We start from the raw sequence: 14,874 nt of genomic DNA on the forward strand, positions 1-14,874 counted from the left end.
AGTCTGGAGGTTACCAACAGACGTACCACGGTTTTGAGGTCATTGATCTCGAGAAACGGGCGCAGCTGGCGTATCAGCTGGAGCTGATAAAAAGCACCCCTGGGCACCGCTTCCACTTGAGAAACCAGGGAGAGGTGTGAATCCAGAAGTACTCCCAGACTGTTCCTTTTGGGGAAGTGTGATCCCATCTAGAACAGGCAGATCAAAATTGTCTCTAGAGTTCTGACCCCTCACAATAAGTACCTCCGTCTTATCTGGAGTCAGCTTCAGTTTATTCTCCCTCATCCAGCCCATTACTGCTTCCAGGCAGGCATTTAGGGAGGATATGCCAGCTCCTTAAGAAGTTGACATGGAGAAGTAGATCTGGGTGTCATCAGTGTACTGGTAACACCCAGCTCCAAATCCCCTGATGATCTCTCCCAGCAGTTTCATGTAGATGTTAAAAATCACTGGAGAAAGTACAGAGCCTTTGAGGGACACCATACTTAAGCTCAGATTTTGAAGAGCAACAGTCTACAATCGACACCATCTGGAATCTATCCAAGAGGTAGGAGCGGAACTACTGTAAAACAGTGCCTCCCACCCCCAACCCCCTCAGATGTTCCAGAAGGAAACTATGGTCGATAGTATCAAAAGCCGCCGAGAGATCCAAAAGGACCAAGAGAGTCACACTTCCTCTGTCAATTCCCAATTGGAGATCATCCATCAGGCCGACCGAGGCAGTCTTCACTAGGGATGTGCAATTTGGATTTTCGGTGTTTCGATTCGGATCCAAACTGAAACACCCCTGTTCTGTTTTGTATCCGAATATGGCCCATCTGAATCACCCCTGATTCGATTTGGTTTAAAAAATGGGTTCCAGGGGCAAAATAGTGGGGTGGGGTGGTAGGCTCAATGGGTGGAGGCTACCACCCAAATTTCAGGGGGAGTGGGCAAAGGGCTGATTTTTGGTGAAGTTTTAGTGTCTTTGGGGCAGATCGGGGGCATAACGTGGGATCTGGGCCAAAAGCGTGGGGTGGGGTGGTATTAGAGTGGATTCATGGTGTCTCATTGAAATTCTCATTTGCTATCATAGAATCCACACGCAGAATACCTCAGAAACAACAGAACCCTGTATGCCATGGGTTAGAAACCCATGGGGGTGGTTGGCACCCTATGTGCACTACACCACCACTTGCTCTGGGCCACCCCAGCACCCCCCAAGTGTACTTATGGGGCTGCTGAAAGCTCCATTATATTATAACTTATGAGGAAAACCCTTAAAGACGCGTAAACTTCAACAATTCACCAAAAATCAGCCCTCTGCCCAAATCCTTTGAAAAAATTCAGGTAGCTTCCTTGCCCCTACCTGGCACTATCACCAACCCCACACCGCTCTAGGCCACCCTTTTCCCCCCGATGTGAAGTGATACACCCTCCATTATACCTAATGGGGAAAAACCTTAAAGACACGTAAACTTCAGAAATTCACCAAAAATCAGCCCTCTGCCCAATCACTCTGCAATTAGGGTGGTAGCCTCCACCCATTAGACACTACCACCCCATCCCACTCTTTTGCCCCTGGGACCGGAAATTCGAGCAGATGTCACATCAGACCTTTTTGCATTGAAGTCAGTGGGAGGCAAAAAGACGGGAAATTCAAATAGATGTCATTGCTCAAAATGGAGGGGGATCTATTGGCCACAAAATGGACGGCCGAAACATCCGAATATTTCGGATCCGAAACGGGTGATTCGTTTCAGATCCGAAATTATTCGGGGCTCTTCGTGGGTGATTCGGTTCTGATCCGAATCACTCGAAATTCACTCTTTCGGGTACAGATCATTCTGTACCCGAAACGTTTTGCACATCCCTAGTCTTCACCCCATAGCCCGCCCAAAAACCAGTTTGAAATGGGACTAGATAATCAGTTTCCTCCAAGACTGCCTGGAGCTGAGAGGAAACCCTCTCAATGACCTTGCCCAGCCATGGGAGGTTGGAAACAGGCCTATAATTGCTCAACTCTGAGAGATCTAATGCAGGCTTCTTTAGAAGAGGTCTAATGATTGCCTCCTTAAGAAAAGGAGGCATCCTGCCCTCCCTCAGAGAATCATTTACGATTTCCATCAGTCTGTCTACAACAACCTCCCTGCTAGATCGAACAAGCCATGTTGGACAAGGTTCAAGAGAACAAGTGGTAGGCCTCACCACTCCAAGCAGCTTGTCCACATCCTCAGGAGTCACAAACTGTAACCGATCCAGTCAAATCACATAAGAGGAGTTGTTAGGCACCTCCAATTCAGACATCAAATTAATTGTGGGGTCGCCATCTAGGTCGGCCCGAATCTGAGAGATTTTATCTGCGAAAAACTCTTTAAACACATCGCAGTGGGTAACTGATGACTCCAAATTTTGGTTCAAGGGAGGGGGAGCAGATACTAGTTCCCTCACAACCCTGAACAACTCAGCTGGATGTGAACTCACACAGGCAATATGGGCAGAAAAGATCTGCCTTCTTGCCGCACGTATTGCTTGAGCATAGATCTTTAGATGAGCTCTATGACTCAGTCTGTTAGGTTCGAGTCGAGTATTTCTCCACTTGCACTCCAGTCGCCTACCTTGCCGCTTCAGCCCCCGTAGATCTTCTGTGTACCAAGGGGCCAAATTTGAAGCGGGTCAGAGGGGACGCTTGGGAGCAATCGTCTCTACTGCCCTGGTGAGCAAGTTGTTCCAATTCTCAACCAAGGCATCAACAGGATCACCGGCAAAGTCAACATTGAATCCCTCCAAGGCTTCTTGGAATCTTACTGGATCCAATAACCTCTCTGGGCTGACCATTCTAGTAGGCCCCTCACCCCTGCGGAGGTGCGAAGTGGTTGTAAGTCCAACCTTAACTAGATGGTGGTCCGTCCATGACAATGGGGAAATCACAGGAGTCCCCACCCACAGAACATCACCCTGATCAGAGTAAAAGACCAAATCAAGCGTGTGACCTGCAATATGCATTGGTCCAGAGACCACTTGGGATAGGCCCATAGTTGTCATGGCTGCTATGAACTCCTGAGCTACCCCAGACAAATTGGTCCCGAAATGAACATTGAAGTCCCCCAGCACCAAGAGTCTGGGAGACTCCAACGCAAGTTCCGCGACCAAGTCCATGAGCTCAGTAAGGGATTCCGCTGGGCAGCAGGGCAATCCATACACCAACAGAAGTCCCAATCTATGCCTGGTCCCCAAACTCAAGTATACACATTCAATATGGTCCGATACCCTAACAGGGACCCTGGTAAGAGAGATGTTATCTTTATAGACCACAGCCACTCCACCTCCCCACCCACGTCCCCTCACCTGCTCCTCTACAGAACATCCTGGAGGGAGAAGCTGGGACCAAACTGGACCACTAGCCTCCCCCAACCAAGTCTCAGTGATATATACCAGGTCGGCCCCTTGATTTGATCATGGATGAGTTCAGATTTATTTTGGACCAACCTTGCTTTACAAAGGAGCAGGGTAAGACTGTGTGGGTTGTTGACCGTGCTCCCTGAGGTCAAAGAGCTGGCAGGACAGCCGGAAGGGAAGACAGCTATTAAATTTCTGACCACCCTTCCCCTGGAATGGCCTGCTGACCTGCCAATGTTACTTCTTCTATTCCCCACCACCACCAGTATAGCTTCCCCATAGTCAACGAAGGTGCCCCCTGTCCCCCCATCTCCAGACGAACCCAAACGCATTACAACAACTTCAACCCAAGTCTAAAACAGCTTAAAACTAACTAAGCAGTTAAATTGCCAATTGGCAAACAGTTAAATTGCCAATTGCCAAACAGTTAAATTGCCTATTAAACAATGGCAATTACTTTGCCAGTGTTTCCCCCCAATCTGGAGGACAATGCTCAACGCCGTCTTCACACTCTGGATGTACGCCGTGTGTTGGCATATTATGTTCATGACTGGCTGACTGGCGTACCTCCCAGTTCCTTTTCCTTGCACAATCGGGACCTAATAGAGGTGCACAGGCCTCTCCCCAGATTCTCTCTCATTGGGTTGTCCATACAATTACCTTGTGCTATCAGATTGCAAAATGACTCCTCCGTCCTCGATCAGGGCACATTTGACGAGAGTCATGGCGGCTCTACAGCTTTTGACAGATCCATATCTCTCAACATCATCTGCCAAGCCGCCACATGGGCATCACATCACTCCTATATGCAACACTATGCTTTGGATGTACGTGCCTGCAAAGATGCCTCCTTTGGCACAGCGGTGTTGCATTTGCTCATTGCCTGATTCCCACCTCCAGGTAAGATTGGCACAGGATGCAGCTTGCTATATGCCCAGTCGTGTAGAGCACAGAGACCACGTTGAAGGACGACAGGTTGCTTATTTGTATCTTGGGTTCTTCTAGTGGTCATCTGTGCTCTTCACGCCCATCCTACCTCCCCTCTTTAGTCTTTAAGGTAGCAGACTCAGAGACTGAAGAGGGAGTCACACGTAGCCGCATATCACCAGAGGGGGTGGGGCTACTGCCCAAACGCTACAGAAGGAATTTAGCTTGGAAAAACTCTGAGATCTCTGTGCAGGCGCAAAGCCCAATCTTTTAAGAGCACAGATGACCACTAGAAGAACTCAAGTTACAGGTAAGCAATCTGTTGTTAGCCGTCCTGTTGGAGCTGTTTGCACTGGGGCTCCCCCCAGCCTTCCAGAGTAAATCAAACACTCTGTGAGGCTTTTTAGAAAAGAAAACAATTTATTAAATTGCTACAAAAATAGTTTGGCTTATGTTTCAGCTTTTTGGTTACAGAGTATTTCACAGCACCCAGCTTGTTCTTAGGTGGGACACGTTGAAATTTTAGTTACTCATTTCCAAAGAACAGATAAATAGGAATGCAAAGCAACGCAGAAAAGAAATTTAACTGCTAATGCAAAATCTGACTAAACAAACTGTTACCTACTCTAGATTCCAAAGTCACAGCCTGAATTCCTTTCCCTTGAACACTCACCAGAAGACCTGGTGAGGTCCAGCCTCCTGCAATCCTATCTTTCAAGGATCTGTAGAGTCACATGCAGGAGCAACAGGCTCCATGCTGCATTTTCTCCACCCTCCCTGCACAGACTTTCTGCTTCTTCAGTATACACATTCATGCTATTCACCTGGTGGACTGATTCGTCGAGACCTCAGGGTCACCGGCCTGGCAGTCAAGACGTGTTCACTTCCAGTTAATCCTATAGAGGCTGGGGAGGCTGGGTCACCACACATGTTTAAGCCCAATTAATCCAAATGCATATGTGGATTGATGTGCATGAACTTCTGGAAAATGTTCTTCTTGTGTCTCTCTCCCTCACTTGACATTCCTCTTAAGCTTCTGATCACACTCTCTCATCTCTGTGCATTATGATATTTGAGAATTCTAGTGGCATCTTGTCAGTTTTTAAATTTACATTTTGGCTTATATGCAAAACTTCTTCTCAGCTGTACCTTTTTGTTCACCTTTACCCTTAACTGTACTTGTTTTTATTAACCAAAACCAGAAAACAGTTTTTCACAAGTTTTAAACTTTCATGTAGGTGCTTTTTTAAAAAGAACTGAGAGCCCAGTCATTCCCTTGGTGATGTATCTGACTGGCTTTTAAAAAGAATGGAATCTGTTCAGTGGGAGGACAGCAAATCCATATTCTCTTGAAATACATAGCTGCACACACTGTGAATGGCTTATATGCAAAACTTTCATATGGCTGTGCCCTTCTACTTAACATTTACTAGGGGATGTGCATGAAATGCGATTTGGATGCTGAACTGCAGCACATCCCTTTAACATGGAGGAATTACACAGAAAGATTGCACATTCCTTTAACACAGAGGACAGCAGGTCCATATCTGCTCTGCTGCTCGCCGTCACTTCCTTAATTGCGGGGCTCTCCCAGTTATCGCACGCCTGTGGTGCTATCCCCCAGCTGCCCCTGTGTGCCGGGGGAGGGGGCAACTTGGGGAGAACACACGCGATGATAGCTTGTGGGAGGCTCCACAATTAAGGAAGTGGCGGCGAGCACTGGAGGAGCAGGTAAGGACCTGCTCTCCTCCATGTTAAAGGTATGTGCTGCGATTTGGTGTCCAAATAGCATTTTCTGCACGTCCCTAACCTTTACTTTTCCATTTTCTAAGGTTTCTGGCTACAGAATCAGACTTCACTTTGACGAATATTCAGATTGTTATGATTTTTGGGTGAATGCTGATTCTTCTGATATTCACCCAGTCGGTTGGTGTGAGAAAACTGGACACAAGCTTCATCCACCAAAAGGTACTATGCGACTATTAAAGATTCGTGAACTATTGAATGCTGAAAGGGTCAGCAACATGTTTCTTCACTTCCTGGGCATGGACAGAGTGTAGAAATTTCACCCACTTACACAGTAGTTCATGTGTAGGGAGAATTGTTCCCAGGCCTCTGTTGCATTCCATCCATCTCTTTTTACATATGTGCTTTGTTAGGATGTTTGTCACTGTTAATTAGGATTAAAAGAGCTTTGGAAAGCTTTCCTCCTTCATAATTTTGGATTTAATGCGGTAATTAAGTCAGATTATCATTTCTATTTGTCTGGTTCTCAGTATAACCTTCCGTTGTCAAAGGAGGTTGAGGTGGCCTTGGAGTTTTCAGCTAGGAGAGCTATAAGGCTTACAGGCAGGGCTTGTTCCATTCACCAGCCCCGCCCTAGTGTTGCTACCCCCAAGTCTCAGTCAGAATCCCTGGGCTCCTTCTACCCCGAGCCCTCCTCCTGGGCTGGCCCCTCCTCCCTGGCCAGTCCTCCCATTATTTAGCTCCTGGCAGCTGGGCAAGTCTCACAAGATCTCGCCTGAGATCTCATGCTCATAGGGGCACCAAATTTTGGTGATGGGTAGGTCTTCATACCACTCAAATTTCAAGGCAGTGGAGCACTTGGTTGATTTTTAATGATTTTCTTTACTGATTTTGTATACTTCCTCAATCGGAAATAATGGGGATTTGAAGTCTCCCTATCCTAACCCTAACATGGCTCCCCAGCTTTTTTAAAAAAAAGCTAAGCTCTAGCCCTTGTAGAAGTGGAGTTATGGAACAAAATGTGCGGTCACTATTTGTCAAGTGTTTGGATTCTTTGGTGTCTAATAACGTTTCCTCATAATGAATCCCTATGAAGATTCATTGCATACCTTCATTTCTTTTATTCATTTTGACTGTCATTGGACAGTGCCAACTGTCAACTGCCATGTGTCAATTACCCCCCCCCCCCCCCCCGGGGTACTCAGTTCATTTTTTAGGAATTTTTGAAGTGTTTAGATTATTTGGTGTCTTCATTACACAATTTCATTTCTTTTGTCCATTTTGACTCCACTGCTTTGTGGGTGGTGTTGGGGAATTAGAGGCATCCCATGTGCCAACTAACTCCAACTTGCAAGCCACTGGTTTGTTGTGCCATCGAGTCAGTGTCGACTCCTGGTGACCACGGAGCCCTGTGGTTTTCTTTGGTAGAATACACGAGGGGTTTACCATTGCCATCTCCCATGCAGGATGAGATAATGCCTTTCAGCATCTTCCTATATTGCTGCTATCCAATATAGGTGTTTCCCATAGTCTGGGAAACATACCAGCAGGATTCGAACCGGCAACCTCTGGTTTGCTTATCAAGTCATTTCCCCGCTGCACCATTAAGTGGCTTAAGCCACTGGGCACTCAGTTTATATTTTAGGAATTTTTGAGGTATTTAGACTCCTTGGTTTGTAATGAATCCTCATAGGGGATTCATTATGAGGAAAGATTATTAGACAACGAGTCTAAACACCTGAAAAAATTCGTAGAGTAGTTCAGTGAGTAGTACCCGACTGCCTTGCGGGTGGGAGAAGGATAGCTGGCACTTTCAAAGACAGTCAAAATGAATAGAAGAAATGAAGGTGTGTAATGAATCCTCATATGGATTCATTGAGGAAAAGTTATTATACACCAAAGAATCCAAACAGAGTGACCACACATTTTGCTCCATAACTCCACTTCTACAAGGGCTAGAAACTAGCTTAAAAAAGAGAGAGAGAGCTGGGAATATGGGGGAATTAACAGGAGGAATCAAAATTTTGAATCAAATCTAATCTGATACTACTTGATTTGGACCTGAATCTAGCTAATGGACCACAGGACAATTTGTTCTGTCTCCATATTGCCCAAATCAACTAGATTTGGGTACAAAACGATTTGTACCTGAATTGATTTGCACATCCCTACTGTGTTGTCATACTATTTCCAGTGTCACTTTGTTAAGGGACTCGGATAAGTGGTGGCATACTTTTCAGTGGTGTGCTGTCACTTGTTAGGGTATCAAACAGGATCAGATCCTGGTTAGTTAACTGTTGTTTGCTCAAACCACAATTTCTCATATTCAGATAAATACTGTTGCAATGTCTACTCTTGCATGGAAAGGAGGGGGAGCACATAAGCCCAGGACTCACTGTAGCTCATGCACTGACATTGTGCTTGAATTGGATGTTATCCTGCCGGTGTGAGACTGCACAAATTGCAGTCTCCAGCTGCATGTATGGGCATCGCATAAAAACAAAGTATGATTCCCTTCATTTGGAAATATATACATATTTATAGCACGATGTAAATAAATATATACATACTAGTGGCTTTGTAGCCCGTTGGATAACGGGCGCTAGGGGAGCTCTGTAGCCCGTTGGATAACGGGCGCTAGGGGAGCTCTGCGCTCCAGACCACCGCCGCCATTACCCCTCCCGCCCGCGGCTCTGGCCGGGCCCGTCACTCACCGCCGCCCGCGGCTCCGGCTGGGCCCGCCACCCACCGCCGCCCACGGCTCCGGCCTGGTCCACCGCTGCCCGGGCCCACCGCCGCATTCTTCTCCGCCGCCTCGTCCGGCGGCCATCCTGGGCGGCCAGAAGCGGCCGCCCCGAAGAAGCCAGGTAAGCGGCAGCACAGCCAGGCCTCGGCCATGGCTCTGCCGCCTCCTTGGCCACGCCGTCTCCTCTGGCCGAGGCGGCGGCTTTGCCGCCGCCTCGGCCAGTGTCCCCCGCCGCCGCTTACCCGGCTTCTTTGGGGCGGCCGCTTCTGGCCGCCCAAGATGGCCGCCGGGTGCTGGCGGTCCTGGCTCCCTGGCTCTGTTCTGGCCATGCGCTTCGCGCATGCCCAGAAGAGGCCAGGGAGGCACGGACACACGCTTGGTGTCCGTCCACGGATGGACACCAAGCGTTTTATAGATAAGGATTTATAGCACAATGTATATTTGGAAAGCAAGTCCCACTGAGTTCAATGGGATTTACTCCCAGACATGTGTGTTTGGGATTGCAGCCTTAAGCATTTAACATTAATATAAATAATCAACCGCTGTTTCTTTATGCAGGTTACTTCTCTACAATTTTTAAAAAGATATGTGCTAAGATACACATTTTTATGAGTGAAGATCTCTTTACAGAAGATCTCCTCTGTTGTGAGCTGCCCAGAGAACAATTTGCTATGGGGCAGCCAACAAATAAATTTGTATCATCATCAATCATCATCATCATCATCAATACATTTAAAAGCACATATATTTTTTATGAGTAAAGGTTGTTAAGTTTAGTAGATTGGCTTTGTCTATGACCTCGTTGTACTACATTTAATTATATGGCATAGATATTTAGAATATAATGGTGGACACTCAACAGTTGTGAAAAGTAAAGGAGGAAAAATGATAGTAACTCAGCCACACAAAAATACAACATGTTCCTTAAACCAACCTGCTACAGCAGTCTGTACAAGGCTTTTATCTGCATGCAACTAACTGTGGGTAACACAAAACCTGAAGTCTTTTGTTCCTCCTCCTTGTTTCTAAATTGTGATAAAATCTCTTTTAAGGGACTAAGGAGCTCAATTTACTTTTGTTTCTTGAAAGGTGTATAAATCCTAGAAGATTGTAATTTGTGGTTTGCATTGTATCTTGTGTTGAACATGATTATAATTTCCAAATACTATTTAGGTGCTTTACTGGAGAATGGATGGTTACTGTGCTTGAAGAAGAGCAGATGGCTTAGTTTTAGATTCCATAGTCTCTGGTTCTCTCAGGAGAAGCACCAAGAACAGCTGCTTATACATTCAAAGTTTAGCACAGGGCCTACAATAATAAACCAAAACAGTAAGATTTAAGAGAAAATATATTTTTTCAGTTAGTTCTGAGGTTAAATGATTTGGCAGATCATGAAAATGAGTTATAGCATTAATGGAGACAACTGCAAATTGATAGAACTGCACCTCATGCCTCATGAATATTTTACTTTTTTATCGTTCTCTTTAATGGCTGCTTCAGGATATAAAGAAGATGAATTTAATTGGTCCTCATATCTGAAGAAATGTAAGGCTCAGGCTGCTCCTAAATCCTTGTTTGAAAACCAGAACACAGTAAGTTTTCTGTGCTTACAGTAGCTTTTGTATAATCTGCTGATATCCTTGGTCTTGTTGAAAATGTAGTCCTTATATTATTTCTCAACCCCTAAAATCAGGGGACAGAGCCCCCTTCTAACTAAAGGATAGTTAGGAAACATTTTTTACTTTCCCATTGCTTCTGCCAGTTTGTCATGGTACAGGTGGCCCTAATTTTCTGCAGACTCCATATCTGCGGTTTCACATATCCGTGATTGGGTTTTGGAGACCAAGTTTCATTATCCACTGGTGGAAAAATAGACGAAACTTGCCTGTTTGCATTTTTGAGTGGCTGGAAGTTACTTTCAATGTAATTTACGGCCACCATTTTCCAACAGTGAACCATTTGGGGGCTCTTAAAAAAAATAATAATATTTTTAGCAAATATTTGACCATTTTGGGCAACATTGTAGTAGACTTGGATAATAAGGTACTGTCCTTTTCCCCTCTTATTTCTTCCCCCTTTGCTTTTTTGGCTTTCCCTCCCTTGGTTAGGAACCTAACTAGGGATGTGCCAAAACACTATTTGGATACCGACTCGCAGGCACCTCCCTTTAAAGCAGAGGAGAGCAGGTCCGTACCTGCTCCTCCTCTGCTTGCTGCCATTGCCGCCATCCCTGTGCTCCCCTCCCCAGCTATGCCTGTGTGCTGACGGGGCATCTCCCAGCTGCCCCTGTGTGGCGCTGGCATGTACATGACCTCTGCACATGTACAGCAGCCATTTGCATGGCCAGTAACCATGGTATCACATGGAATATAGGAAGAAGCCACCTAGACATTTTTATTTAGCTTGAGTTTACATGTCATTGTGTTGCACAGTAGTCATGGCTATCAACCATGCCTTTTGCTTTTTAACCACACATCTGGACCTGGTGTGTGTCATGGTTTTCCTTATATGACAGGATGATAGAGAGTTAACTTACAAAGTGATTACATGTACACATTATTACTTGGCAAATAGTCATTTAGATCCATCCTCTGAATTTTTCTACCGAGTTGTAAGAGAGAATTTTGGCACATAAAAGGAGCATACATGCAATGAAATGGTAGTCTAGATCCATCTGCTATTAGGACAGCACACAACTTCAGGTGGTCAGCAGACTTCTTTTCAGAGGCAGCCAGTGAGGGCAGCTCTGGGGTGGGGGGCGGTGAAAGGTACCTTTTAAAAGGCATTACAATTGATACTGGTGGCACCTGGAAAGCTGCCGGAAGCAGCAGCGCCCCACTTGGGCCTCTGCACATGTTCAGCAGTCATTTATTTTTTGATTTGATTTGATTTGTATACCACCCTTCCAAAATGGCTCAGGGCGGTTTACAATTAAAACACACCACTAAAACAGTAAGGAGCTAAAACAAATTAAAAAATAATATAACAATTAAAAAACATTTAAAAACAACAATTAAACAATTACAGTGATTAAAACCCCCGAAATCAGGTTTTGAATTTTAAAATAAACTAGAAATTCAAACCCCCACAATTTAGGAAGCTGAGAAAGCTTGGGGGAAAAGAAGGGTTTTCAGGTGTTTTTTGAAAATTGCCAGAGATGGGGAGGATCGCATCCCAGCAGGGAACGCATTCTACAAACTCGGGGTAGCGTGCTCCGAGATTTGCATGGTCATCATAGTTTTGCTGGCCATGTAATTGGCCGCCGTGCATGAGTAGATGCCAGATGAGTGTAGTAGGTGGGGTAGCTGCTGTGTGGGATGCCACGCATGGTGTCATTGATCCCAACGTGTTCCAGGTGCCACTGGTATAGATGGTAATGTCTTTTAAAGGTACCTTTCACTGCCCTGCCCCCCAGAGCTGCCTTCACCAGCCACTTCTGATAAGAGGTCTGCTGGCCACCTGAAGTTGTGTGCTGTCCTAATAGCAGATGGATCCAGACTACCATTTCATTGCATGTATGCTTGTGCGCTGCCCTAATAGCAGATGGATCCAGACTTATTGACCACCTCTTCCTATTATTTTATGTCACATTAAACTAGATAGTACACAGGAGTGTCCACTGCAGATCAACTGGGGGCTGGGAAATGAGTGGCAAGTGTGATGCTTGTTCACTCTTCCTGCCCCACCCAAGGTGCCTATCTCTGCCTCTGTGCTCAAGCTGCATGGACTGCCATTCATCTGGTTGGAGATAGGAACCCTTGACCATGTGATTGAAATCCCTAATTTCATGGATGCGGATCTCCAACTGGGCAAATGACAGCCTGTGCAGCTCGGGGTGGGGTGATCACAGAGGATGAGTTAGGCAGGGGGGTGGGGTGGGGTGGGGTGGGAAGGTGAATGAGCTGCAGCTCATCTGTAGCAGCCACTCCTGGCAGTACATAACATTTTGCAAAGTCTGTTAAAGCTTAATGTTGTATGAGACAAAATCAAATCAAACTGAAACACTTTCAGAATATATTTGATTCATAAAATGTGATGGTAACAACCTATTCTTTGTGGTGATCTGGTATCATTCACAATGTGAGTCATGCACTTGAACAGTAGCCCCCATGGAAGGATTTTTAAGCTCCCCAAAGCAGTCTGTAGCTTGCTCAGTATCTTCAGTGGCAGAGCACCCTTTTGCTCAGTTCCTTCTCGACCACCATTGTGTTTGCTCCCCTCGGGATTCCCTCCTTGGTCATGCTTGGTTCCTGAAAGTAAAAATGGTTCATGGTTTAGATTCTGTAGTTTATTCTATTACAATTTGCCTTAACTTTTCTCTTTGCCTTAAGATTTGGATTAGTTTTCTCGGTATTTGAACTTCTTCTTCAAGTGCTATTTCCTACTGGAGGTTAGCTACCATTAAGGCTATTCTGACTTTGGATGCCACTGCTCTAGAAAGTTGTAAAGATGTGCATCCAAACCATTCCCACAAATTTTTCAGCCAGGATGTTCTTCATCTTCCGACACTACTTCTTCGTTTAATCTTTCCTTGCATGATTAACTGCAGTAAAGCGTATTTTCCCCGACATGGCCAAGATATTCCAATTTTCTTCTCTCAATTATGTTAATTAGCTCTTTATTTTTTGCCATTCTTCTCACAACTTCCTCATTGGTCATTCTATCTACCCATGATATTCTTAATATACGTCGATATATCCAGAGCTCAAAAAATTATAGTTTGTTCATCTTCTGTTTTTTAGTCTACTTTCCAGTAGGCTTATGAGATCACCTGGCATTTTGTGTATGTGTCCGTTTGTGTGTGTCCCCGCCTCCCATCAACTTCGCAACGCCTGGACCAATATGAACCAAATGGGGGATAGTTGTAGGGACCCCTCAATGGCATAATTTGTGATGATGCCACCCATCCTGATTCAAGATGGCGGACATGTAAACTTTCGAGGCTCAAGTGAGCTAACTTGTAAACCGCTTAACCAATTTGAACCAAATTTGGTACAGCTGTAGGGACACATAGGGATGCCTCAACGACATGGTTTGTGATCCACCAATCCAAGATGGTGGTCATGTGATGTCTGAGGTTCAAGCCGGCAAACCCCTGGACTATCTAACTGATTTGAACCAAATTTGGTACAGTTGTAGTGAGTGACACACAGAGGCACCTAAGTGATGTAGTTTGTGATGATGTCATCCACCCTAATTCAAGATGGCAAAACCATAAACTTTGTGGTGCAAGTGCACTAACTTGTGGACAGTCTAACCGATTTGAACCAAATTTGCTAAAACTGTATGGACACATAGGGATGCCCCAATGGTGTAGTTTGTGATGATGTCATCCACCCCAATCCCAGATGGTGGATGTGTGAACTTTTGAGGTGCAAGTGTACTACCTTGAGGACTGTCTAATTGATTTGAACCAAATTTGGTACAGTTATAGTGAGTGACACACAGGGACACCTCGATGTAGTTTGTAATGATGTCATCCACCCCAATCCAAGATGGCGGATGCATGAACATTTGAGGTGCAAGAGATCTAAACATGTGGACCTTGATTTGAACCAAATATAGTACAGTTGCAAATACAGTGAAAGGAAAGTAGGCTGATTAGTTCTTACAAGAAAAACTTAAGAGTTCAAGCTTCCATTCCGTAAAGCAATAGATGTAACACCTCACCGTATGAATTTTCAGTTCTATACTGAAATCCCTATCACAGAGCAAATGTTTTGTTTTAAAGCTGCTCTTGCCATTTAAATACTGGTGTTTATTTCTTGTGAACTGTCATTGTGTTCATTTAACCATGTTCCCAAGTATTTATAAGGAGAAACTCTTTCAATTCGGGTGTTGATTGTTAGGTTTGTTGCAATGGGAGGTCCTTTGCTGATGACCATGACTTAGTTTTTCTCAAATTCATTCTCAACCCATATTCTACACTAGCTTGGTTTATGCATTCCAAAATATTTTGCAGATCAGTAAGATACCTGTTAGCACTACAGTGTTTGAACTGATGGGTGCTAAAAACATTACACAATCTCTGCTTGCTTTGTCTTGGAGAAAACAATATCATCCGAACTTGCAAAATT

At 45.0% G+C, this 14,874-nt stretch overlaps 1 protein-coding gene across 15 annotated transcripts in view; it reads left to right on the top strand.

The window, feature by feature from the left end:
* Positions 1-14,874, top strand: part of L3MBTL3 (L3MBTL histone methyl-lysine binding protein 3) — a 165,898-nt gene that overhangs the window by 68,048 nt on the left and 82,976 nt on the right. For all 15 annotated transcript variants that reach the window (XR_008313957.1, XM_053286383.1, XM_053286365.1 and 12 more), the window contains 2 exons: positions 6,138-6,273; positions 10,298-10,389. Coding sequence is in view for 14 of the 15 variants with exons in the window: in XM_053286383.1 (XP_053142358.1) it covers positions 6,138-6,273; positions 10,298-10,389 (228 nt within the window). In the remaining variant the exon portion in view is untranslated. The remainder of the gene's footprint in view (positions 1-6,137; positions 6,274-10,297; positions 10,390-14,874) is intronic.

The sequence above is a fragment of the Hemicordylus capensis genome, chromosome 1, assembly GCF_027244095.1.
Source record: "Hemicordylus capensis ecotype Gifberg chromosome 1, rHemCap1.1.pri, whole genome shotgun sequence".
NCBI classification, from domain to species: Eukaryota; Metazoa; Chordata; class Lepidosauria; order Squamata; family Cordylidae; genus Hemicordylus; species Hemicordylus capensis.